The sequence below is a fragment of the Theobroma cacao genome, chromosome 3 (genome assembly GCF_053813885.1).
Source record: "Theobroma cacao isolate CCN51 chromosome 3, ASM5381388v1, whole genome shotgun sequence".
Taxonomy (NCBI): Eukaryota; Viridiplantae; Streptophyta; class Magnoliopsida; order Malvales; family Malvaceae; genus Theobroma; species Theobroma cacao.
This window is the reverse complement of record NC_142641.1, coordinates 7,339,929-7,366,153: the sequence shown is the minus strand read 5'-3', so window position 1 is coordinate 7,366,153 and position 26,225 is coordinate 7,339,929. Positions and strand designations below refer to the sequence as shown.

Genomic DNA, 26,225 nt, shown 5'->3' with positions numbered 1-26,225 from the left:
AAAAAATAAGGTTAAATATTTATCCAAAATTTTCATTATGGGATTCAACTTATTAGTTCACTCAATGATAAAACAATCTTTTCAATTTTATTCATTTAAAGGAAATTGATGATAGAAATTAGACATAGTATCTAAATTTTTTTTGAATTATTTAAGAAAATTAAAATAAGTTATTATTCTTTTATTACATTTATCGAGTCTTTATACTTTTATTTTAAAGCCAAATAAACTCTTATCATTAATAGTTGACTAATTGTTATTAATAAAAATATCACTTATCACTTTATATCCTGTGGTGCTTACATGACATGATAACATGTCGTAAAGGATGGTAATGTGGTATAATAACATAACTATATGACATTTTTATCTTTTATATCAACGTCATTTCAATGCCGTGTGAATAAAAATAAAAAGTGACATTTTAATTAACAATTAATTATTAGTTATAAGAGTTTTTTTTAACTCAAATATAAGTATAAAGAATTGATTAAACGCAATAGATGAATAAAAACTTATTTAAATTTTTTAAATAATTTCAAAAAATTTTAAAGTATTATACTTGAAACAATTAATAAATTATTATTAATAGAATTAAGAGATTCACGTTTATATTTGTTAAGAATTATTTTCATGTGATCATTGCCGGTCTCATTAACTATATTTGTGACACTTTTTGTTATGGTTTAAAAGATTATATCCCAAATTGAGTTAAATAATATATTGAACTCTAAAATAAACAATTAACAAACGTTGAATTTTAAAACAAACATTTTGGCCAGAAGTATCTATTAAGCCGATAATTAGACCCCACGTTCCCCACCAAGTTTTTGAAGAAATTCTGTCATCTAATGCATATATGAAGCTTCCTACTCTATTTTTAATGGCTTTCTTTTTTTCTTTTTTTCTTTTTTGTTTTCTCTGCCAATTACCATGAAATTTCCGGTTTTGTTTTATCTCTGCTTTCAATTTTAATCTGTACTCACATTTGAGTATTTAGCTCATTAATTGATAAATAATCTTTTTACTTAATGAATAAGATTCAAATCCTTTTCTCTCAATTAAAAAAAAATTCCAATATATACTCTACCAACATGTCAAAAGGGGAACAAATGAGGTGTTAGCTCTGTGATACTTGAGGCCGACACTTCAATAAACTTTTCCATGCACTTTCAGTGGGTCTCAGATATTAATAAACGTTTTCTCATTTTTTATGTTAAAAAATATTCTCAGCTGAGTAGGTTGCTTCATCTCTCCGATTACAACATAAAATGTTCAGTTTTTTCACTTGTTTTTTCTTTCAAAGTTACAAAAAAATAAAAATATATTTAGGTATTAATAATAAATATTATTTTCTTTAAATATTAAAATAAATAAAATACTTTAAAAAATATTAAACTATTTAAAAAAATTAAATGAGTTTTTATTTTTTTATTATATTCAATCAACTTTTTATTTTTTTTTGAATTAAATAATTTATTATAATTAATAATTATTTAATTATTATTAATTAAAACCTCTTATATGAAAATATCAAATTATTATATCATCATTCACATCAACATCTCATATCATTATTCATTATTACATGTTAATATGACATAAAAATATATATAATATCCAAAAATACTAATTTTGTAAGAAAAAAAAGAATTAAAAGAATTAAAGCTTTTAGTTATACTACAACAATCAAAACTCCATTTAATCAGATAGTTTTAATTAATAATTATTATTGGTAAGAAAATGGTAATTTTTGTTGCTTTTCATTTTAAACTCAAAGAGAAAAGAGAGAGAAGGGATATTGTTGCCAACTGGGAGGCACCGGAGATGAGGGGATTAGCTTTTTGTAAGGTCAAATCGGGCATGACCATGGTAACTGCGCCTCGTCAGCCGGGGTGACATTGGCTAAAATACGGTCGAATGCAGCCAAGTCTAAGCTCATTCTGGTTGGCCAAGGGCAAATTTGACTCGTTGAGGTCGAAATTGGCCGTGACGAAGCAGCCTAGAGCCAACATAACAGTGGGCGACTCCACTCTGCTTTTTCCTTCCTACATTCTCCCTGTCTCCCCTTTTCCCTTCCTTTACCCAAAAGTTGAAAAGGTAAAAGGAGTTCATTCCATTTTCTCGTTTCCGATTAACAAAAATGTTCATCTTTCGTAATAATTAATATTTTTGATGACACGTATTTCAAAATATTTTCTGTGCGTAGCACCTTATTTTAATTCCTGTAGACATATGCTTTTTGTTAGTGGGACTAATGATGAGATTCCTTACTGTTTGCTTTCTTAATTTATTTATAATGAAATCACTTTTCATTCCAGTAAAAGGTTTTATTTTTATTACATGTAGGGCAGCCTAAAGTGACTGCGGATGTGGATAATGGCTTAGTGTGAGTCCTCTTCCTTGTCCATTCGTGTTCCAGACTATTTAAAAAGTAAAATCTTTGAATGCACCAAGTCCATAGGAGAGAATGCACTTTTAAAATTGTTTAGATTCAAACAAAAATCTGAGGATACCTTACAATATTTAAAAAATCCTTAAAACCTAATGCTAAAGACATAATACTTTTAAAAAGATTTTAAATCATTTTTAAAAAAAATTAATAAGTTTTTATCACTTTGTTACAATCAAATCGAATTTTTATATTTTTATTTTAAATTAAATAAATTTTTATAATTAAAAATTAATTAACAATTAAAATATCATTTGTCATTTTGTATTCAAATGATATTAAAATAGATATTACGTGATCATATCATCATATCACATAAATATTTATAAGAAAGTGACAACATGTTATTCAGTACAACGAATATATCATATTAATATTATGTAATATAAAATAATAAGTAATATTTTGATTAGAGACAGTTAATTAATAATTAATTATAAAAATATATTTAATTTAAAATAAAAATATTAAAATTTAATTAAATATAATAAAAATAAAAAATATTTAAATATATCAAAATTGGAAAGATTGGTTGGAAAAAATCAGTGCAAATGTAAAATTCCATAAATAAATTATTTATTCCTCTCCGAGATCCTCCTCCCCAACAGTAGTCCTTAGTTGCAATCAATTTTTTTACTAAATAAGATTATGCCATGTGCAAAACAATATTAAAAAAATAGAAGAAAAATCTTTACAGATTTGAACATGCAACACTCAAAATTAAAAAAGAAAAAAAATAATGCAGAGAGGTGATTGAATAGTTACTGGGGCCCATCAATCTCTATTTTTTTTTTTTTGCATGGCTAACACTTTTATTTTCCACCGTTTGGAGGTCGACAGGGAGAGAGAGAGAGAGTGGCACGACAAAGCATTATTATTATTATTAATAAACAAGAAAGGTAAGAAAACTGGTGTCTGTGTCTCCGAATTCTGCAATGGCCGGCGTTGTTGGGTTCGTGGGGTTGGATCGGCTGAGCTTGGACATGGCTGCTTTGCTTCTTCGCGCTGGCTACAGAGTCCAAGCTTTTGAGGTTCCAAATCATAACTTCTTTTTGTTTTGCCAGTTGACTATTGCTCAATCAACTTGTTATTGAATCTCATTTTGGTTCTTGATAAAAATGCATTTTAATCCAAATCAATAAATCAGAATAATTGGTTTATCAGCCCCAGTGGCAACTGTTCCATAGGACTCCAAATTTGAGGATTGAGATGATAATTTTGTTATTTAATCCAATTTGGAGCTTTTTATACAGATGGGTATCTGAAAAATTCTTGCATGTTCAAGTATATGAATTTTTGTAATACTACTAGTTTGATTCCGCTGAGCAGATATTTGACTAACATGAATGTAATAGTAGTACTTCATCTTGATATTGGCTACAAAGTGCGAAACTAACTCTGTCTCTCTCTCTCTCTCTCTACTGATTTATTCATCCTTGAAGATTCAAAATCTCATTGTTCATCTAGATATTTTAGTTTCTATGACTGTAGTGTTTAGTAAAATGTAGCATTACTTGATGGTGAAGATTCCATTAATTCATCACGACTGACATTTCTTTTGATGCTATCCTATTTTAATTGTAGGAAAGGAATCTTGAATTTAATGGAAAACTAGTGTTATGAGTTTGCATTTGTAACCTAACCAGTTACTGAATAAGCTAGAATTTGTGAAGCCAAAGTTTTTATATTCTAGAAACAAGTACTCTAATGATTTCTCATATAAGCCTCAATGTGGTTTAATATACATGAGAAAAACAAGTCTGGCATAAATTTTCTAAAAACTATTGCTCAAGGTTTGCATAGATGTATCTAACTTTTACTTTTAACATTTCAGCATATAATTTGTCACTTAAGGATATGCCATCTTTATCATTAAAATTACAAGTCCAGTATCTTTCTTTGCATTATTCTCTGCAGTTCATATGAATTTTGGGTTTATACTGCTCAGAATCAGAACGCTGGTGCAATTTCAAATTGAGTTTGAGAGTTTTGATTTCTGTTCTGCAGGTCCAAAAGCTTTTGATGGGTGAGTTTTTGAAGCTAGGGGGAACTGAATGCATCAGTCTTATGGAGACAGGGAAAGGTAATAGGATATTAAGCACTTTTAGTTACTCTTTTTTTTTTTTTTTGTGGGGGTTAATCCAACTCTTTGAGCAGGGGATACATGCACATATCATTGAGCCTAATTTTCAAGTCCCACTTATCTAGGGTTTTCTTTTAAATTTTTTCTTGAAAGTGTTGTTATGTTTTTAAGCTAGGATAGATTTGATTGATATGATGTTTGCAGTTATCAGCTTCAACCACAAATTTCAACTTTACAATACATTATTTTCATTTTTTAGCGAGGGAATTTCGTGAGCCAAGAATGAATGATCTTGATATATATATGAGGTGTAAATGTCACAAAATTATGTTTCTATTTAAGAAAGTGATAGACAAATAGATGTGCTCAATTAAATGGGAAACCAAAATAATATAAAAAGGTGAGGGTGTTGGGTAGTATGCTACTGTAGAAGATGAGTTGCTTTCATCTCAGAAGATTCTAATAAACTTCAACAATTATAACCAGCAAGGTTCATTTCATAGGGAATTGGCAATCTCCTAGTGCTAGGACGAGATGATAGCCATTACCATTTAATTTCTGGGTAGAAAGTGACCACTGAATTGGTTATAAAAGCAGTCTTCCTGAGACTGTTATTCAGCAACAAAATGAAGGCTAGAACTGGAAAGGTAAAACTGAAATTCAGCAATTATTCGCAGCAAATCCCCTAGGTGGGAGGTCAGGTTGTTGCAGTGTGTCTTAGATGCAATCCAGGAACCTCCATTACCGTGTGAGATTGCAATCAAGAGTTTGCTCACTGACCTATGCCAATTAAGGTGGTCTTGGATCTGTTTTTGGACACTTAAGTGATCGGAGATCCTGAAACACTTTTCATGGAGGACTGCTTGGAACTATTATTCAGAATGAGCCCCTCCTTGGAGCTTGCTCTGGTTGGACCAGTACAGGGTAATGGCCATCTGTTTAGGAGGCATAAGTGATTATACAAGAACATTGCCAAAAAGACGTATTATTTTGTGTGTGTGTGTTTTATTTAAATTATTTTATCATTTTTCATATTATTTAAGTAAAAATATATGATCCATTCAAATTAATTCGAAACACAATAAAATAGTTAGTGTTCAATCCTTTGATCTTTGTCTCTTCCCATTATCTCATGCAGGTGTTGCGGCTTTGATTGTCTTAATATCTCATGCGGATCAAATAAATGATGTCATTTTTGGTCATGACGATGCTTTGAAAGGTCTTCATATTTTATTTTTATGTCAAATAATTGTTAGTCACATTGTTGTTAGGTAGATTTTACATCTTTATGAATTTTACAGGATTACAAAAAGATAAAGTCATTATTCTTCATTCAACTATATTGCCATCATACATCCAGAATCTGGAGAAGAAACTCAGAGGTAATCATGGTTTTAATATTTGTGGCTTGTTGTGATAACCCGTGCTTTGAGAACGGCATTTCCGGCAAGTAGTGCTTGTTCTCCATTTGTTTCTTGAAACCTCATAGTTGTTGATACGAGTATACTGCTATTTGCTGTGTTTGTTCGGAAACCAATTGAAGCATTGCAGCATACATGTTCTAGTAACAACGAATCAATGATCACCAATCCTCCGCTTTTTCCACTTCAATTGTATATTTTTTTCCACTGCCAATATTTATCTAGTCATTTCAAGATGCATTTCTCAGCAGCTGCTTGTTTCATTTTAGACAAGAATGACTTGTGTGGTCTCTAATTCCTTGAAAAGGAACCTCATTTATGATTAATTTTGATGAAGCTCTTTTTATTTCACTAACATAATCTACTCTCAGAGTATTAAGGTAATTATGGTCTGAGGACATTTTATGATGTTTAAAATCAATGTGCCTTTTTGTTTCTTATTTATTCAGTCTGCAGTAGCCAATCATCAATTTTAAGTATTTCTCTTTGTTCTCCCTTAACCATTCTTATTGGCTTCTTTTCCTTTCTAATCTGGTTTCACTGTGTACCATATTTGCTTGGCATCTCTTTTGAAGTGTGTCTTCATGTTGGCCTCTTATATTTCATGCAGAGGATGGTCTGGCAACTTCAGTAGTAGACGCGTATGTCTATAAGGCAACATCTGACAATTTAAATGGAAAAGTTGTGGTAATATTACATTTACATGAACCTCAATCTTCTTTTCCTTTCTGGCTTAGCCGCAAATATATTGGTTCAATTTCTGTTATTTATTTATTTTCTTCCCTCGTCTCTTTTGGGAGGTTTGGCATCAATAGGTGCATAATTTTGTTATCTTATAATTTTTTTATTATTTTGCATTTTGTGAATTAATTTTTTTATCTTTGGTCTAACTAATGAACATATGATATATTATCGCTATGGGCTTAACTCTAGGATAAGTGGCAGTATTATGAAGTTAAACCCAATAACCTGGGATGTTTGAAAGAGTTTTGCATTGGTGGGCACAAAGTGGGGTTTGTTAGGGAACACTTATCTCTTAACCTTTCTTAGAGAGCCTGGTGCTTCCCATTTGACATTGTGGACACATGCTACGTTGAACCTTTGGATTCACTCCTATTAGCCAACTGTCACCTTCTCATCAAATCACGGAACTTCTCTACCATTATAAATAGCATCTCCCACAATGGAGGGGAAGCTTTTTGGCCGATTGAGAAGTGAATGCCTACTCTCAGAGCTGTTCTCTCTATCCTTGCCTTATACCTTTCCCTCAAATATACAGCTCCTATCAAGGAGCACCCTTCCCCTCATCCCACATTACCCTTACCCTATCAACCTTTCTATCACCTGCCATCATAGTAAGCCTCTTCCTTTCCTCTCATACTCGATTACTATAAAAAAGAACTCTACACAGTATCTTATCACTTGGGAATTCTATTGTTGTTATCTGTTAAAGTTCTAACTAATTTGTAATAAATTTTTTAAAAAAATGTTTTTAGGTTATGTCCTCAGGAAGGTCAGATGCCATTTCAAAGGCTCGCCCTTTTCTCTCTGGTATTGTTCATTTTTGCAAACTAATTAGTTATAAATGAGTTTCATTTCTGTAGGTTTATGCTCTTAAAACTGTACTTTGTTTCTGAGCCACATTGTGGATTTTATGTGCAGCAATGTGTGAAAAGCTTTACATTTTTGAAGGTGAAACTGGAGCTGGAAGGTATTCTTTCTTCTTCACTTGCTGCCAAAAGTTCTGCAAATTTTTTCTATAAGATGAATGGCCTCAATGACATGCTAAGTTCCATAATATTAGAGTATTTCATCAATCTGTCACTTAAAGAATGAAATCACTAGAAAAACAGTAAATGCTTTTTGATGTTCTTTAACTTCCCAAATATATTCTCAGCTCTAAATTTCTTATTTCCTATCCATTGCAGCAAAATTAAATTGGTCACTGAGCTGCTTGAGGGCATTCATCTTATGGCTGCTGTAGAAGCTATTTCTCTTGGTGTTCATGCTGGGATCCATCCATGGATAATCTATGACATTATCTCAAATGCTGCTGGAAATTCTTGGTGATTTAAGCTGCTATTTCTTTTTTAATATATTTTTTAAACTGTTGACGGCTTTACTATTTTTCTCTGGGTCCTTGATGACTGCTTTCACATTCAAAAAAGTTGAAGCCCAATATCTTTGCATACCATATACTATCATATATGATATATAATATGAGAAATGAAAGATTCCGTATGTTCAATTTTAATTGATGTAAAAATGGCACCCTTGTTAATGCTTAGAGGTTAAGTAATTGGTAAGGAAGCATTAAGGCTTCCATATAAGATTTGAAATTGGTGATTATAGTTCTATGTTTATGTTTGAGTCTGTCTTGTAATTTCACAGCAAAAAGACACTTTGTGTTACATTAATTCATCACCTTTATATTCTTAAACGGTGTATTTGAAAACTTCTTCCCAGGTTCAGCTTCTCCATCTTGTTTGCTCAGCTTGTACATTACTTGTCATTACCTATTACCTCCAGAATAAATAAATCTATCAACTATCAAGTCCCTTTAGATTGGGCACAGAAAACTCCAAATCAAGTCAGTGCAAAGTGGCTATATCATGGTTTTCAACTTAGAATTTAGTTATTTCCTTTTGCTAGTGTATGTAATTTGGTCTACTGTACAAGTTTCTGGTGAACAATGCATCAAATGGCTAGTAATTTTTTAAAGCCCCTTTATTCATGAGCACTTGTCTTTTAATGCTTTCCTTGATGAATGAGTTCAAACAAACCACATGCTGTGGAAGGTTTTAATTGAGTTTTAATCTATCATTGTTTCCTGTCCCCCCATTTTCTTCCCCCTTTTTCTTCTTTGGGGTGGGGATGTTGTCACTATGTATGCAGGGTTTTTAAGAATTATATTCCACAGTTGCTGAGGGGCAGTGTCAAATGTCATTTCCTGAATCCTTTTATTCTGAATTTGGTAAGTTTAACTACAATGATAAATGTTTTCGTTTTATTGTTTGGTTAGTTGCTTATGAGAGATTAAGCTGCCTTGATTTTCGAAAAAAAGAACAGGTATTTTTGCAGACTTTTACTGCTCTGCTAAATTTTTGAAACTTAAACTATAAGCTTTATTTTAGCGCTTTCTATTTAGAACTAACTGATAAATTTGGAAGCTATCTGGAATATGTAATTCATGTGGGCATTATAATTATCACTATGGCTACACATATGGTTATCAATGTGCATGTGGGTGTGTGTATTAAAGTAACTTGATTCACTGATGATAAAGTCTCTAACAATGAAATAAGTTACCATACAAATATGTTTAGTTGGATTTAATGAAAAAGAAGCACACTAGAAGACCAAACAAAAGCATAAGGAATCCACATCAGAATGGGATGCCAAGTTAAATAGTGAGTATGCAACTGCATTGCTGACCCTTCTTCTAGCTTGTAAGTTTTATTGGTGTGTGCATGTTTGCATGCAAGTCTCAAGTTGAGTTTGAGGCTGACAGAGAGAAACTGAGGGTACAAGATGGGAGGAACTGTAATAACAAGGAATCATTCTAACTTTAAAGTAGTAAGTTGGAAATAAAAATGCCCGTTAAGCGTGAAAATGTGAACACAAATAAAAGTTATTCTCTTCCTAATAAAGAAGTACTGGGGGAGACAAATTTGAGGCACCACGTTTTTGCCAGTAGTGAGGATGGTGATAGTTTCTTATTCTTCATAGTTGTTGTGATTTCTCCTCATTTATTCAGATTATTTACCTTATAATCCCTCAATCAGAGGATCTTGTGACTGCTAGCCTTGAATTGAATGCTTTTGTGGGTATGAAGCTTGAGTTGCTGCAGAGGCTTTTCCTGGTCATATTTCAGTGGACAGAAAAGTTTCTGTTAGTCAGAGACTTAGCCCTATAATTTTGATGCAACTGCTAGAAGTCATTCAACACTGTTGTCAGAGATGAGGAAGAGCCTTAGAATGTTGAAAATACTGTTTGAACCTTACTGTAATAGTACAATTAAGACAGTGTTCTATGCTAGGAATTTTGTAAATGTATTGGTACATAATTGTGGATATCAGGTTCCATAATAATCTTTTCTCTTTGTGTCTATGTTTTCCAGAATGACATATTCCATTTTAGTACAGCAGCTTGTTTATTTGGCATTCTAAGTGTAATTAATCTCTTTTTCCCCTCCTAAATTCAAGGGTATTGTTCTGGATATGGCCAAATCACTTACTTTTCCTCTTCCACTTTTGGCAACTGCTCATCAACAACTGGTTCTTGGTACTAATCTGCTAGATTCTTGTTTAATTTTAAGATAGCTCCACTGATTGCGGTGATTTTTTTTGGTTCAGAGCAACTTGTATTTCTCACTACCTGGTATGTTTCCTTTTTCAGGGTCTTCACATGGTAATGGAGATGATAATACCCCACTGGTTCAGGTTGTTACTTGTAATTTTCTGTAAATGAAACTTTCATTCACGTAGAAAACTAGCTTCAAACAAAACATCAACATTCCTCTGCCTGAAGGGGGAAATATGGAGATATTTCTTTATATCTAAAACTTAGTATGCTCTTTGCATGTGCTGTATGGTTGCTGAACAGATTTGGGACCAAGTGTATGGAGTGAATACCGCAGATGCAGCAAACACTGAACTCTACAGCCCAGAGCAACTTGCAAGTCAAATCATTGCCAAATCAAAAACTGTGAACAGAGTTGGTTTCATTGGTCTTGGAGCGATGGGATTTGGGATGGCAACTCACCTTGTAAAATCCAATTTTTGTGTTCTTGGTTATGACGTAAGTCCTAACTACCGTTTGTTTCACTTATGTGTTCCTTGCTTGATGCTTTTGTTTCAGTAATGATTTTTCTGCCTCGTCTCAATTTATTAATTTCTGCATTGAGCATCTTTCATGCAATACAGGTTTATGAAAAAATATTCTGATGTATTCTATTTGACAATGAGGGAGTCCTCTAGTTGACAAAAATGGAGTCAGAAATCACATTACACTTCACTTTTTCTCTGCAGAATCCAGCAGTTTTTACCTTGAGCCGAAGTTCAAGTGAAATTTTTTAATTTTTAAAGATCAAAGGCTCTGAATGAACTTTTACCTTCAAATACCTTTTCTTGGCTATCTTGGGTGGTGAGGCAGGGCCATTGCCCTCGAGAATCAATATGCAACATTTCTGTTTTCCTTAGGAGAATAAAGTTCAGATGAACATATTTTATAAGGTTTTGTTTGTTCTCTATATTTTGGACAAATTTATTGGATTCACTAGTTATTTCATGAATTGAGTAGCTGGAAAAAGTGATGCTCTCCTCATATTGTCTTCTAGATGGCCTCAAACTCTGCATGTGATGTGCTCACTTTCTGTTTTTTTGTTCTTCATTCCTTTTTAATAAATCCATGGTTCCCCTCTTGGATTTTTAGTTAGATATTTTTTGTGATTGAGAGATTAAGTTAAAAAACTTTAACTACGTTTCCAAATTTTCATTGGATGGCAGGTGTACAGACCTACACTAATTCGATTTGAAAGTGCTGGCGGCTTGATTGGAACCTCACCAGCAGATGTATCTAAAGGTAATTTGAGGCATGTTCCATGCCCTACCAATCCAAGTGAATGAAGAAATAACAACTTATGGAGCTTTATAAGGTTGAAATTTATTTCATAGTTTTAAAAGGAATTAGAGGTTTATGTTGTGAGGTCCTCGTAAGGTTAGACACTGGAAAACATTGGGAAGTCTAGCACATCAGTTTAGACAAGCTTGTTGGCTCACACTCCATGGCATGAAGTTCTCATATGCCTTATGTGGCATTTAGTCATTCACATTAGTTTTGATATCAAATCTTGTTTTCTAACAATATACAGGCTCTTATTATTTAAATTCATCTTAGATTGTTATTATCTCTTACTATTTTAACAAACTTGTGTTGATCAATGAGAAATATAATTCTACTAAAGACTGTTGGAATAATGAACTCTTGTTTCATTTAAGCTAAAAAATAATTTAATAATTATGTGTCTGGCATAAAAAGGATAAAAAGACATTGTCAAAAACCCACCTTAGCAAAAGCTTTAATAGTGTAGATAGCTTGCTTGCAAGCTAACAATTACAAGTTCTATTATAGTCTTGATTTCAGCAGTTCAAAATTGACAACTACTGATCTCTATCAGAATAAAAAAGTCTGAAATCTTGCTTCTATTAGTTTCTAGGTTGCTATTAGTGTCCGTGTAACTTAAAACAAAAGTAACGCATTGCACAGGCAATGGCAACAGGGACGGGAACTTTAACGTGATACTCATGCAAGGAGTTTGTTGTGACATGGAAATTATATTAGTAAAATAAGAATCAAGCTTAGAGTAAATTCTTTTGAGTACTACAGTCTTTGAGAATGGTAACACTTGGACTCTTTTGAGTTAAAAGAGTATGCCGACATTTTGGATTTAACAGAATAAAGCAGGCAAACAAATCTTTTTGAGGCATAAGTAACTAACTAGCAATAACATGATTCATGGAAGTGCTTATTAATGTGTGTGTGACTATAAGAAATATTTCTATTTGTTGGACATGCTCCAATCTATATTGAGGATCTCACAAATAGGCTGTTTATTACACTAAGAAAAGTGAAATCATCAGGGTGTCAGCGGCCCTAGTCAGGTTTGATATGCGCTAGTGGTTAATGAAATAATTTATGTTCCATTTCTTTCCCTCCTATTAAGACTCAGATGATGTATCATGCTCCAGATTGTGATTTCATTAAACAAATTCACTTAAGCGCTGAAGCTGTCAGGAAAGACACATGCATGATCCTTTAATGAGGAGCTGAATTAAAAATGCAGTTCAGGGTTATCATGAAGGGAAACGGAGACCTAAGTATTTGAAGAATTGTTTTAGACGTTTCAGATCTAGTGCACAATTAGTGTAAGAAGTTCTATGGAAGCTTATCGTGTCAGGAGATGAAGCAAGAGTATATTCAAGGACATAAAGATTAGGGAGTAATAAGAGGATAGAGCATCAACTTCTAAAGTCACTTGCATCATGCATTAATTAAAAAGAGTGAGACAAGTAGCAGATACACATGTTCATACATATATGGAGTACTGCAAAGTGGGGAGGGTCTGATGCCTGATGGTTTAAGCAAGGAGGACAAACCAGATTGTTTTAATAATATGCCCTTTCAAGCTGTCAAGAATGTGAATGTGTTTAATTTGTTGTCACAGAATGATAGGTTCTACCTTATATTTTTCTCAGGATGAGCAAATTTCTATCATCAGTTGCAAGCCACTGTCAAGGATGCACTCTCATTTTTTTAATCTAGCAATGAGAGTAGATCTTTGATCAACCAATAGAAATCTGTTCATAGAAGTCTTAATATTTGGTAAATTACAATTGTAAAACCTTATGCTCTGGTTGTTTCTAGTGTGGTTCCAGAATTAGTGTGAGCAACTGCAAATGAATTAGTCCGTCTGAACAATTATTCATTTTTCTGGTTTCTTGTACTTTTGGAGGAACATTGAGAGCATGATTGTATGCAAGGTCAAGGTTTTTCTCCCACCTGCACTAGCAAATCTGAGTACACTTATGTAAATATTCCAAATTGGACATCATGAATTGTTATTTTCAAATTCTCATGTTCATTCACAGGTAAGAACATGTTTTGTTTCTGACATGTTTTCTCCAGATGTTGATGTTCTTGTAGTCATGGTCACAAATGAAGCTCAAGCTGAGAGTGTCTTATATGGGGATCTGGGCGCAGTTTCAGGTATATCTCTAGTTTACTATCTGCAATTTATGAGCTGCCCTGACTTCACTTCGTATGTTTTGTAGCCCTTCCATCTGGAGCATCTATAATACTTTCTTCCACAGTCTCCCCTGCATTTGTGAGCCAACTAGAGCGACGTTTGCAGAGTACGCAATCATTTCATTCAGTTATCTACTTTTCACTTGCACAAAGCAGAATTTCTGATTTAAAGTAAAACATACCCATTGTTTTGTTATTCAAATCGCATTTTTCCTTCCTCCTTTCTTTTTCTCTATCTCCCCCCACTTCCCATCAACGCCTTTTTCTTGTGAGTGTCTTCCTTGAGTACACTGCATGATTTAACAGTACGTGAGGTTATGATATTATCTCGCATCTTAAAGATGCTTTGATTTTGATAATTGATTATGTTTTTGTACCACTATCCATGCTCTTACTTGCATCAGTCTTGCATCTGTAACTACTCCCAGGGTAGATAGAAATTGGTATCCAGAATGTAATCAGAATTGGATTTTTGAATTTTGCTCTTTAAGTCTAATACATCCATGAAGTTGAAGTGATTAATTCTGCTTGTTGGGAAAATGAGAGAGAGATTGCACAAAAAATTAAGCACCGTGTGCCCATCACCCAATTTGCTTGCTTGACAACCTAACGGATAGGTTCAATTGGCGTTATTCACTCTTTGATAAGAAGTGCCTGTCACTGAAGGAGGATGGGAAAAAGAAAATTAGACAGAAACCTCATGGCTGAGAGTTTTAGTTTGTTGAAAAATGACTGCATATATTATATACTGATTTCAAACTGAAACTGCACATATTATATTTGGTTACTTCACCAAATTTCCAGTTTCCTTCAAAACCTCTACTAGCTAAAAGAAACCTGCAATATAGGTAAGCCTATGATGGTTTCTTTTTGTTCAAAATGATAAAGTCCACAGTGTTTGCCATTATGGTTATTCATATTGTAAATTATCTGTACATTTTGCAGATGAAGGCAAAGATTTGAAATTGGTGGATGCTCCTGTTTCCGGTGGTGTTAAAAGGGCCTCTATGGGAGAACTTACAGTATGCGAACAAGAATTGATTTAATCTTAATTGAACAGCTCTTGATTTGTACTTCTGAAAGTTGTTCCTTTTCTTTTTCTGCTTTTTTTTTTTTTTTTCCAGATAATGGCTGCAGGTTCAGATGATGCTCTTAAAAGTTCTGGTCTTGTTCTCTCAGGTAATTTGCATGTAGTTAAGTTTTAGTTGTCAGGTGAAGGAGTACCTGAGTCTTGTTTCAACTGATTCTTGGCTGTTGACAACGAACAGCATTAAGTGAGAAGCTCTATGTTATTAAAGGGGGTTGTGGGGCAGGAAGGTACTTCTAAGCAATTATTTGTCTTGGCATAAAGCATCTAGTGCCTTTTATCTGTCAAGGAAGCAGCTTTTTTATTATTTTCCTATTTTCATTATCTAGCGGTGTAAAGATGGTTAATCAGTTGCTCGCTGGAGTTCATATAGCAGCATCAGCTGAGGCAATGGCTTTTGGGGCTCGATTAGGTCTTAACACTAGAGTGTTGTTTGATATCATCACCAATAGTGGGGCAACATCCTGGTAGGTTCATGTACACTGCAGAGAAAGTCTTTTTCTTTTTAATTGCTTTCTATATGTTTAAATTTTTGTTATCTTGCTCGAAACCTGACTTCTAACTGCCTAAGTTTTGTTTCTTCTTAACATACTGCTATGTGAGTTCATAATAACAGTAAAACTTAGATGTTGCCTAAATCATTTGGTCTTCTTTTATAGAAGTCTAATCCTATAAAGAAAGAGGAACATCTAACTATTACAAGCCTGCAGTTGGCCTAGAAGGATTAGCAAATCAATACATGCTGCAGAGTCCTTAGCCCACTTTCTTTCCATTTTACTTTGGTGAAACAGTCATCCAAATAGATATCAAGGTTATTAATATATTACATGGAACTCTAAACTTCGTAATAAGGTCACAACTTTCAATTGAAATGCCATGATTACAGACTACATAGCCTTGAAGAAGAGGAAACCAATTTCCCAATTCTACTACTATTACAACAGCAACAGCAGACAAGTCTCTCCCTGTGTGTTGGTTCAGCTACATGAGTCAGATATATTCTTGTGCTCTAGTTAGGACCATTTCTTGAGTAAGATCATCAAGGAAAAGGTCCTTTTTGAGAGTTTCTTCCAGTGTCTTCTTTTCCCACTTTTGAAATGAGCATTGCCCATTGAATTATATCTTCTAGCGGAGCATGTGGAGCCCTTCTCACATGTCCAGATTGCCTTGCATGTGCTTCCCTCATTTTGTCCTCTATTGACACTATCACCGCCTTTTCTCAAATGCACTTTAATGATTCTGTTATGATCGAATAAGTGTTATGGCCACTTATTGTTGAATGTGGGCTATAGCTGAAAATAACTTCAAGCATCACTGATAGGTTTTGGGGACCTAACCCCTTGGAGGGTTGTTGGCATTTGATGAGGCATAACCAACGTGGTTTAGGGAAGTATTGTTGACTTTTCAGGTTCATGCTACTCTTATGCTAAAATCTAACTCTGCTGGATGTTCATGCTTTGCTTTCAGAAATTTCTAATGTGCATTGGTTTCTTTTCAAAAGATATATTCAATTACACAAAATTTGGCTCTGAATACTAATTGCCACTCATCTGAGGACAGAAAAAGTTGCATCTATCTCTGGCACTCTTATGTTTGCTGCAATAGAATTTGGCTTTTTCCTTTTGTCCCCTCTGGAAGTATGGAAATGCAGGTGCCCATTTATTCTTGTCAAGTAGCTTACAATCCTTTACATTATCACAACTGTTTAGTGTATCTTTAGCTCTTCTACAAGAAGAACCGTCAATTGTAGTTAGACAGATATTTAGTAAATGAAAAAGTCATGAACCCACACTTCTATAGCTGTGTCCTTGTGTCTAGATCTTTCAAGTTGCAAGATTCAGGCCATGATGGATCCCCAAATTTTATGTTTTAGTACAACATAATCTATGGAAAACTCGATATCTTGTTGCCAGAATTGGAAATTGTATCACTGTGAAAACCCTTGTCTTCAGAGGAACCCTTGCATTACTTTTATTGAAGAAAACTGGTCCCAGTTGTTAGGATTTTTTTAAAAAATTTTTAAATGAGTTCTGATTGTGTTTTGATTGTATTTCAGGATGTTTGAAAATCGTGTTCCGCATATGTTGGACAACGACTATACCCCGTACTCTGCTCTTGATATCTTTGTGAAGGATCTGGTCAGATAATCAGTTGCTTGTGCTGTCTTTTCAATGGAAACAAATTATAGCAGTAGCCATAGTTTGTTACTTAACTGTAAGACTAAGTGTAATTTCCTACAGGGTATTGTTGCTCGTGAATGCTCAACGCGCAAAGTTCCGCTCCATATTTCAACTATGGCACACCAACTCTTTCTGGCAGGTTAAGCATAATCTCTCTTATTCTCTATAGCAATTATGGCTTTTTATCTTTCTCTGTATTACATTTTCTGACCTGAGGAGACTTGTTGCATAAATTCTACTAGCTTCTTGGTTGCCTGTCTGTTTGAAGTTCTCCTCAGTTTACCTGTAGAAGTATAAAAGGCCAGGAGCCTCTCTACATTTCTTAAATGCTTCTAGACCCCTTCAACTTTGTAGTATCTGAAAGAAATGAAAAGAAAGGACTCAAGCATCCATGAAGAGACAGGGAGTTCCATTCTGCATTGGTCTTACTCTTCATGTTCTTTTTCTTTTTCCCACCATTAGTGTAATTTGACCAGGACTTGTCTTGTCACTTGAACTGGGCATCTTAAGTTAAAGTTGTTGCAGCTAAAAGTTTTGTTATCTAAGGATCTTAATTTTGAATTCAGAGTTCTATAAAATATATTATGCATTGAGTGAAAATTTAGAAAAATATTCAAGGATTAAATAAAGAATTTTATAGTGTTAACAGATTAAGCACAAAAATTTCAAAGTCAAGGGAAGTAAAGATAAGTATGAAATTCGAAAACTTTTATACAGACAAAGTTAAAATTTTCGAAAAGCCATGGACACATGGTCTACCTAGCACCCCCATCTCTGTCTGCAGTGAAATTACCTTACGGCTTTTGACTGTTTTAGGTAGGATTTTCTTATATATATTACCTTACAGTTATTTATTTATGATGCAATTTCATATAAGCAGCAAAAGCTTTGCATGTTTATCCATTCATGCGCTGTTTTTGCATTTTAATTCTATTTTCTGAGTTGTCTTCCATGCATTTAACACTTATAATGTTATTATTGAGAAGGATCTGCTGCTGGTTGGGGTCGGCAAGATGATGCTGGTGTGGTCAAGGTATGCATGTCTAGTATCATTCCTTTATTCCCAATCAATAGAAATGACTGTTCAAAATTTAATTATATTTCAAGATAGGGTTAAGATCTAACGAATAGTTTAATGGTTCAATTCTTTCTCTCTATGTGCTCAAAATGTCCATGTTACTCCCTCTAATTTAATTTCAATTAATTAGTGCTCTTACTTCGAACTTGGATCATTTGATCTATCAAGTAAATTTTCTAACCCCTTTGCCTATTGCCTTTAAGCTTGGTGATGTGTCATTAACATGTTCTATTTTAATGAAAATAGGATGAAATGTGATATTTTATTGGAAAAATGATGGCAGCGCTCTTAATTTATCCACATGGTGCATGAGAAAACTTTTTCTAGCTGAAATGTCTTTTAACCAAAAGAAAAGAAAAGAAAAAAACAAAACTGTTTCATGGTGCATTAGAAGTTAGTGTGCTTAGCTGTTTTAGAAGTTTGAACATCTGACCCCAGTTCTCAGAATATACATTTGATGTTTTAAGTTTTTCTTTAAGAACTATTATCAGTAGTAAAGTAATGGTTAGCAATAAAATGATTTAACAATTTTTTCTTGGTAGTGAAAGTCTGACTAAGAAACTGAAAACTTGACAATCAGTTTGCTATTAGTATGCAGAAAGCAAGGCACTTTCCTGGGAATTTCATAAAAGGGAAGAAGATTGCTGTATTCTATATGGTACTTTCCTAGGAAAATAACATTACTGTGGTCATCTCCTTCCCACCAATGAAGGGAATGTGATTCCCTTGGGGAGAGGTGGCAAAGTTACTTTCCCATGTTGAGGGAAAGTGCAGGCTCTTTTTTCGGACAAAATGGCCCCTTGGGCTTCTTCCTCTCTTCAACCTAGAATCCACCATTTTTATTCAACTCATTCTCTCTTCACCTGCAACCAGAATCATACCCCACCACTTTTCTTCATCTCTTTCTCCTCTCTTTAACCTAGCAGCCACCAAATTTCGTCATCTCTATCTCTCCTTGCCCAACCATGTACCCACCATTTGCACCCTCTTTGCTGTTAGAATATGCACCTATGTCAAAAATTTACACCAGAAGCAAGTAAATCTTCATTCCCTATGTAAAATTTTGAAATTTTTGCTTGCCTTTGATATGGGTTTCAATGGTTCATATTGAAATCCAATATGGCTTTGTGTAGCTTCTAGTATTAGAGATTGCAAGAGGTGTGCTTGGTTGGCATTGAATTGCTGGTGTTGGTGGTGGCACTTTTTTTCTTTTTTGCCCAGATTATTGGTGGTTGAATCTGGTATTTACCCAGATTATTGGTAGTAGAATATAGATATTTTTTAAGAGTTTAATTTCCTTTTTTTCTTGTCATTAGTTTTTCTCTCTCCAATTAATTTATATTTTTGAAATTTTAAAAAATAGCTAAATAATGAAAACTACTACCTTTCAGTGCATGAATTTTGTAATGTTTATATTGTTGAAAACAAAAATAATTCAAGAAAAAAATTTAATAATATTTTTATTTAATGTGAAACTTTTCTTTATCTAGATTATTTTTAAACTTTATATAATTTCCATCATTAACAAATTTGATCACAACATAGAAAAATTATATAAAAAATATGAAATTTTATAAAATAGTTAAATTATGTAAAAAATATGAAAACTACTACCTTTTAGTGCATAAAATTTGTAATGTTCATATTGTTGAAAACAAAAATAATTCAAGAAAAAATTTTAATAAGATTTTTATTTAACATGAAACTTTTTTTATCTAGATTATCTTTAAACTTTATATAATTTTCATCATTAACAAATTTGATCACAAAGTATATTTTCCTAAGAGGATGCTTAAAAAGTTAAGATGTCTAGTTATTCTCATTTCGATTGATAGGGTAATTTGAAATTTCAAAGTACTCTCTGAGTAAAGTATCTAATCAACCAAACATGTCAATGTGACATTGATTTTAATTAACACTTTCCTATTCCTTAAAATTTAGTAATGTTATCTTCTCAGTAATTTAATTCCCAACAATCACCTCCCCAACAATGACATTCTTATGGATTCAAGTTACGGGAAGGCACCAAATGCCACCTCAGCAAATCTTCAAAGAAGGCTGATTATGATTGTCTCTTTGTTAATTTTTGGGGAGGTATTGACTATGAAAAGTATAGATGATACAGTTTGATTATCATTGAACATTACATCCTGTTATGCAAATCTGATACAATGTTACATCAAGTTTATGTGAGTCTGATATAACTGATTGTTGGATTTAACACTAAATTAGATTTCGTTGATCTTCAGATGCCATCTCTTTGTAATTTAATTTCAGTTTTGTTTACCTTTTGTAAATTTATCTGTACAGACTGTTTCCGCATTTTGAATACTAAAACTAGGTTTTTTTGCAACTTTGTCTTAACTAAATATAAAATATGGTGTTTAAAGTTATCATGCCAACAACTATTAGTTAGTTATTGTGATTAGCAAGTTGTAGATGTAACCAGTTTTCTGGATTCTGTAGGTCTATGAAACCCTCACAGGTGTTAAAGTTGAAGGAAAACTTCCAGCTCTTAAGAAAGAAGTTGTCTTGCAAAGTATTCCACCTGAGTGGCCAGTGGATCCCATCAATGATATACACAGGCTAAATCAGAAAAATTCAAAAACACTGGTTGTTCTTGATGATGATCCGACTGGAACACAAACTGTTCATGATGTTGAGGTATTAACTGAATGGTAAGTCATTCATTTTTAATTGTCTAACTGCTTAGCTATGAAGCATGGATATGCTCAACCCCCAGCTTACCAGTGTTGTGTCCATGTCAGACATAAACATGCCTCCAACATGCTGTGATATATGTTCAACACAGTTGGACATGTGGGATATAATCTAGGTCTAATTGATTTTTATGCTTATTGGCCCATAGCTTTTGGTCTTAACATAATTATATCCCAAAATTGAAGGTTATGCAGCCAATTTACAAATATATTTGCAAGGTATTTAAATTATCTTACTGTAGTAGTATGATAAAAAATCTTTTAATTGATTTTATTTATTTTAAATGAGTTTTTAGTGTTTACTTGGTTAATATTAATTAAAAGATACACACATAAATATTCAATATATACACATATATACATATATATACATATATGTATATATATTTATTAATTGAACCCCAATACACATTTCTCCTCTATTTGTTTGTCATTTAGTAATAAATTTACATATATATTTAACTCCTCGATGGTCTTGGTATCAGAGCCACAGCGGAACAAATGGTATTTTCTTTAAAATTCAAGCATTTTGTTATTTCAACTTTATTTTCTAAGCTCTGGTTTTAATTGTTGGATGGTACTATATTGCTTTCTGTTGAGTCCTTGGGAAATTAGTCTGTTGAGCCGTGGGCTAGGCGTGTTATACATAATTTTCCCCTGTAGGCAAAAAACATAAAGCACCATCAAAACAGTAGAAACCCCCTTATGTAAGAAAATAAATTGGAAATACAACATGCTTCTTTTATTAAGAACTACTTCTTGTTCCAGTTCAAACTCTAACCAAACTCAAGAGTTTCAACGAGGAAAATATTCATTATAAAAATATTATATAAGAAATAGATAATTGGAAAATTCCAAGAGTCCCTAAAAATCAAATCTACAAATCTTCAACATTTCATGCTTTGCATTTAAATTCCTGTTGTGTATATTTAATTAAAACAAAAGAAAAATGAATACCAATTCAAAATCAATATGAAAATATCCAACTTTTGGATCAAGATATAATTCAAAAACTTAGGAATCAAAAATATAATTACATCCATTTTGGACTAGTACAAGTAGAAGCTAAACCTCTTACTAAAAAAAGATTAGATACTTCTCTATTCTCACAGTCCTTAGAGACAAAAGACATCTTCATTTTAATGATTCTTTGTTAGGAATAATAGAAACAAGCCTCTGTAGAGGATTGATACATTTTAATTATTTTCCAAATTTCATGGTCTCATTAAAAGACAGAAATGTTCTAAATTCATTAACGCTCCAAATTCAAACCCATAATTACAAAATGATGTCAGGATCTAAACCATTAACTGTAGTATATAGGTTATATTACAAAGTAATGTATTCTGTAATTAATACTAAGGCTTTAATTCACAGCCCAAAAGGAGAAACTCTCTTAATACAAACAGATATGACCAGATCTCATACAGTAATACCCAGGACCATTCAATGGCATGAAGTACAACTTCCAAATAGATGGAAAATAGAGGGAGCTACTAATCCGGTTATCATTCAAAATACAGAAATAAACCATGTAGTAGAATAGAGGGATGGTTCAGTAGAACTTGTCTTCAATAGACCTCCAAGAGTACCCCCTAGACAATCTTTTGATACAGAACAAACAGTAGCCTCCACAAGAAGCATAAATATTTTAGGAGAAAAATAGACTTTAGAACCGCTAGAGGCTTTGGATCCTCAATACCTTCTACTGTTAGGACAAATTTACAAGGAGTAGACAATTCTTCAAACGTACCACAACCTGTGTATGCTAGATAGCAAAATAGTCGAACAAACTCTCCCAATATGTCACCAACATACTTCTCAATGACCAATAATCCAAATCTAAGTACAAATGATGAACCAAATTCAGAAATATATGTGTTAGAAAAAGAATTTGAAATTAACAAAGAACGGTATAGAAAGCATTTTTATTCAAAGTAAAACAAGCAAAAAAGAGAAAATTATTTAAAAAACTATGATCAACAAAAAGATGAAATCCTAAAAGAATATTATAATTTCATGAATAAGCATAAAATCTTAATACAGTTCTTTGAATGGTTTGAAAACCATTATGAACCCCAATTAATAAATACTGTAAAAAATATTACTAAATGGCAAAAAAATAGAGGAGAAATCGAATCACAACATGCCCCTCTAACAGAAGTTCAATATACACACAAAAATGTAGGAATCAGAGCAATTCCATTAAGGATGCGATCTTCTGACATAGGAGAAACTGCTTCCTCAAAGGACATAAAGATGATAGTTGAACAAAATAATTATACAAATCTAACTCTACATACTATATCAAAACAGTTATAAAACATAGAAACTATAGTAGAAAACCAACCCAAAATCACTCAAAATTTACCAACAAAAACAAAAGAAACAAAACCTTCAAAACCTGTATTTACACCTTTTGAAGTTCCAAAAAGATACCATCAGGAGCAACAGAATCAGTTTTAAAAGAAATACAAGCCCACATTGATGCTTTAGAAAGCCAAAATTCATGAATAGTAATCCCAAAAACACCAACACAACAAACTCACACAATCAATGTAGTAAATAATCAAACAGATTCCCAAAGCTACTCAGATGATTCAGAAGACCAACAAATTAATAAAATTGTTTGGAAAGAACCTCAAAGACTTTATTACCCCAAGATTACTGCACCAGACATAAACATTGAAGAAAAATCAACATTCCAAAATAAATACAATGCTAATACAATTTATGAATGGAATATAGATGGAATGTCTGAATATAACATCCTCAGTACACTTCAACAAATGACAATGGTTTTAAATGTATACAAAACTCAAAACCAAACTGGTCAAATTACAGATCATGCCATAGCAAATCTTTTAGTTGCCGGCTTTACTGGACAGCTAAAGGGATGGTGGAATAACTATCTTACAACAAATCAACAAGAAGAAATATTAAAAGCCACTAAAAAAGATAATTAAGGCAATAGTATCTTAGACAATCAAGGAAGAGAAATACAAGCTGCTATTGCAACCCTCATTTTCTCAATATCTAAACATTTTATAGGGGATCCTTCTCACCTTAGAGATAGAAATTCAGAATTATTGTCAAATTTAAAATGCAAAAAGTTGACAGACTTAAAATGGTACAAAGATATGTTCATGACAAGAGTAATGCAAAGATCAGACAACAATCAACCATTCTGGAAAGAAAAATTATTAGCTGGACTTCCCACATTGTTAGGAATAAAAGTTAGAAATCAAATAAGAGAAAATTATAAAGGCATAATACCTTATGAAAATCTTACATATAGTGAACTCATAAGTTTCGCTCAAAAAGGACTAAAAATTTGCCAAGATTTAAAACTCCAGAAACAATTGAAGAAAGAGAGAAAGCAATGTGCCAAAGAACTAGGATCATTCTGCCAACAATTTGATATTAAAGAACAACAATTTACTTCAAAACCCTGCTGTTTTGAAAAGCCAACAAAATTAAGAAAAAAAAAAGAAAAATTTTCAAGAATATTATCAGAAACCAAAATATAAGAAATACAGAAAACAAAAACAGAAACCAAAGAAACCCAGTAATATTGATAAAACGATAAAATGTTTTAGATGTGGAAAAACTAGTCATATTTCTAAATATTGTAAAATTAAAAAGAAAATTAATCAACTCCAACTTGGGGAAGAAATTGAACAGAAAATTAATGAGATTCTTTTAGAATCTACAACTGATGATGATACAATAGAAGAACATATAGAAAACTGGCAAATAGATGAAATACAAACTACTTCTCAATCCTCAACAAAAATTGAAAATCTAATACAAGTCTTAACAAAAGACTAGGAATTCATGATTGAAATCATTGATCAGATACAAGACTCAACACTAAAGAGAGAATATTTACAAAAACTAAAAGACTCAATAAAAGAAAAATCTGACAAAACTAACCTGCTAAATCATGAACCTATATATAACATTAAAAGCATCATCTTTGAAAAATATGAAAAAACAAAACCAAGAAAAATAACAAAAGAAGAATTAAATTTAGAAATAAACACCATAAAAGCAGAAATCTCTGAACTCAAAAAAGAGCAACAACAAATTAAACGACAAATCGAATTTGTTAAGAACACAAAAATTCAGACAAACCAATGCTCTTTCGAATCAGAAACAGAAGATCAAAAAACACAAGAATATATGATGATTCTTATTGAAGTGTCCACCCAAAGATACTTAATAAAAATAAAACTCTTAATTAATGAGGAATTTCAATTAGAAACAATAGCACTAGTTGACACTAGTGCAGATCAAAACTGCATCCGAGAAAGAATTATACCAACAAAATACTATGACAAAACAATAGAAGGATTAAAAACAGCCAATGATGAAAAACTCAAAATTACATATAAAATATCCAATGCAGAAATATGTAACCAAGGAATCAAGTTCAAAACACCTTTTTAAATGGTCAAAAATATAACTCAAGATATTAATTTAGGAACTCCTTTTATATCATTATTAAAGCCGTACAAGGTTATTCACCAAGCCATCATTACCAAAATATTAAAAACCAGAATAACTTTCCCTTTTGTAGAAAAACCAAGAGTCAGAAACATTAATTTGTTAAAATCTCTATCAATTCATACAAAGCAAATTAATTCTTTAATCAATCATAAACAAAACCAAATCACCTACTTAAAAGAAGAAGTCTCTTTTGAAAAGTTAGAACAGCAATTACCACTCACAACATTAAACAAAAAATTGAACAAATTAAGAATGAAATAGAAAAAACAATATGCTCTGATATCCCAATGCTTTTTGGAGCAGGAAAAAACATGAAGTAGAACTACCATATGTAAAAAATTTTGATGAAAAACAAATCTCTAAAAAAGCTTTTTGTTAAGAACACAAAAATTCAGACAAACCAATCCATCCAAAGATAATAAAAATAAAACTCTTAATTAATAAGGAATTCCAATTAGAAACAATAGCACTATTTGACACTGGTGCAGATCAAAACTGCATCCAAGAAGGAATTATACCAACAAAATACTATGACAAAACAACAGAAGGATTAAAAACAGCCAATGGAGTAATAGAGTTTTATTTTTATGTATACATATATACATATATATGTATATATATTATTATCGCCGTATCCTATTGTGTCTATATCCTCATTTTCAAAAATTTTCATGTCATCGTTTCTTAATTTTATCTTACCCATATCCTGTGTCCATCTCCGTGCTTCATAGTTTCTTAGTTAAATTGAAGGTCTAAAAACATGTACAGATGCCACATTCCAGCATGTATGATATATGCCCTAAAATCAAGCTTATCACTTTCTTCATGCTATGTAATTGTAAAATTTCTAGGTTTTAACTACATTGTGTAGTTATATATCCTGTGG

At 32.4% G+C, this 26,225-nt stretch overlaps 1 protein-coding gene across 1 annotated transcript in view; it reads left to right on the top strand.

The window, feature by feature from the left end:
- Positions 1-3,295: 3,295 nt before the first annotated feature.
- Positions 3,296-26,225, top strand: part of LOC18604364 (ketose-bisphosphate aldolase class-II family protein) — a 32,642-nt gene continuing 9,712 nt past the window's right edge. The window contains exons 1-23 of the mRNA XM_088804434.1: positions 3,296-3,483; positions 4,460-4,535; positions 5,674-5,754; positions 5,837-5,917; positions 6,567-6,643; positions 7,453-7,507; positions 7,619-7,667; positions 7,885-8,022; positions 8,852-8,930; positions 10,162-10,240; positions 10,355-10,398; positions 10,562-10,756; positions 11,464-11,539; positions 13,643-13,723; positions 13,789-13,869; positions 14,708-14,784; positions 14,887-14,941; positions 15,031-15,079; positions 15,179-15,316; positions 16,906-16,987; positions 17,090-17,168; positions 18,016-18,062; positions 20,574-20,785. Of these exons, the coding sequence (XP_088660560.1) occupies positions 3,388-3,483; positions 4,460-4,535; positions 5,674-5,754; positions 5,837-5,917; positions 6,567-6,643; positions 7,453-7,507; positions 7,619-7,667; positions 7,885-8,022; positions 8,852-8,930; positions 10,162-10,240; positions 10,355-10,398; positions 10,562-10,756; positions 11,464-11,539; positions 13,643-13,723; positions 13,789-13,869; positions 14,708-14,784; positions 14,887-14,941; positions 15,031-15,079; positions 15,179-15,316; positions 16,906-16,987; positions 17,090-17,168; positions 18,016-18,062; positions 20,574-20,785 (2,027 nt within the window). The 5' untranslated portion in view covers positions 3,296-3,387. The remainder of the gene's footprint in view (positions 3,484-4,459; positions 4,536-5,673; positions 5,755-5,836; positions 5,918-6,566; positions 6,644-7,452; positions 7,508-7,618; positions 7,668-7,884; positions 8,023-8,851; positions 8,931-10,161; positions 10,241-10,354; positions 10,399-10,561; positions 10,757-11,463; positions 11,540-13,642; positions 13,724-13,788; positions 13,870-14,707; positions 14,785-14,886; positions 14,942-15,030; positions 15,080-15,178; positions 15,317-16,905; positions 16,988-17,089; positions 17,169-18,015; positions 18,063-20,573; positions 20,786-26,225) is intronic.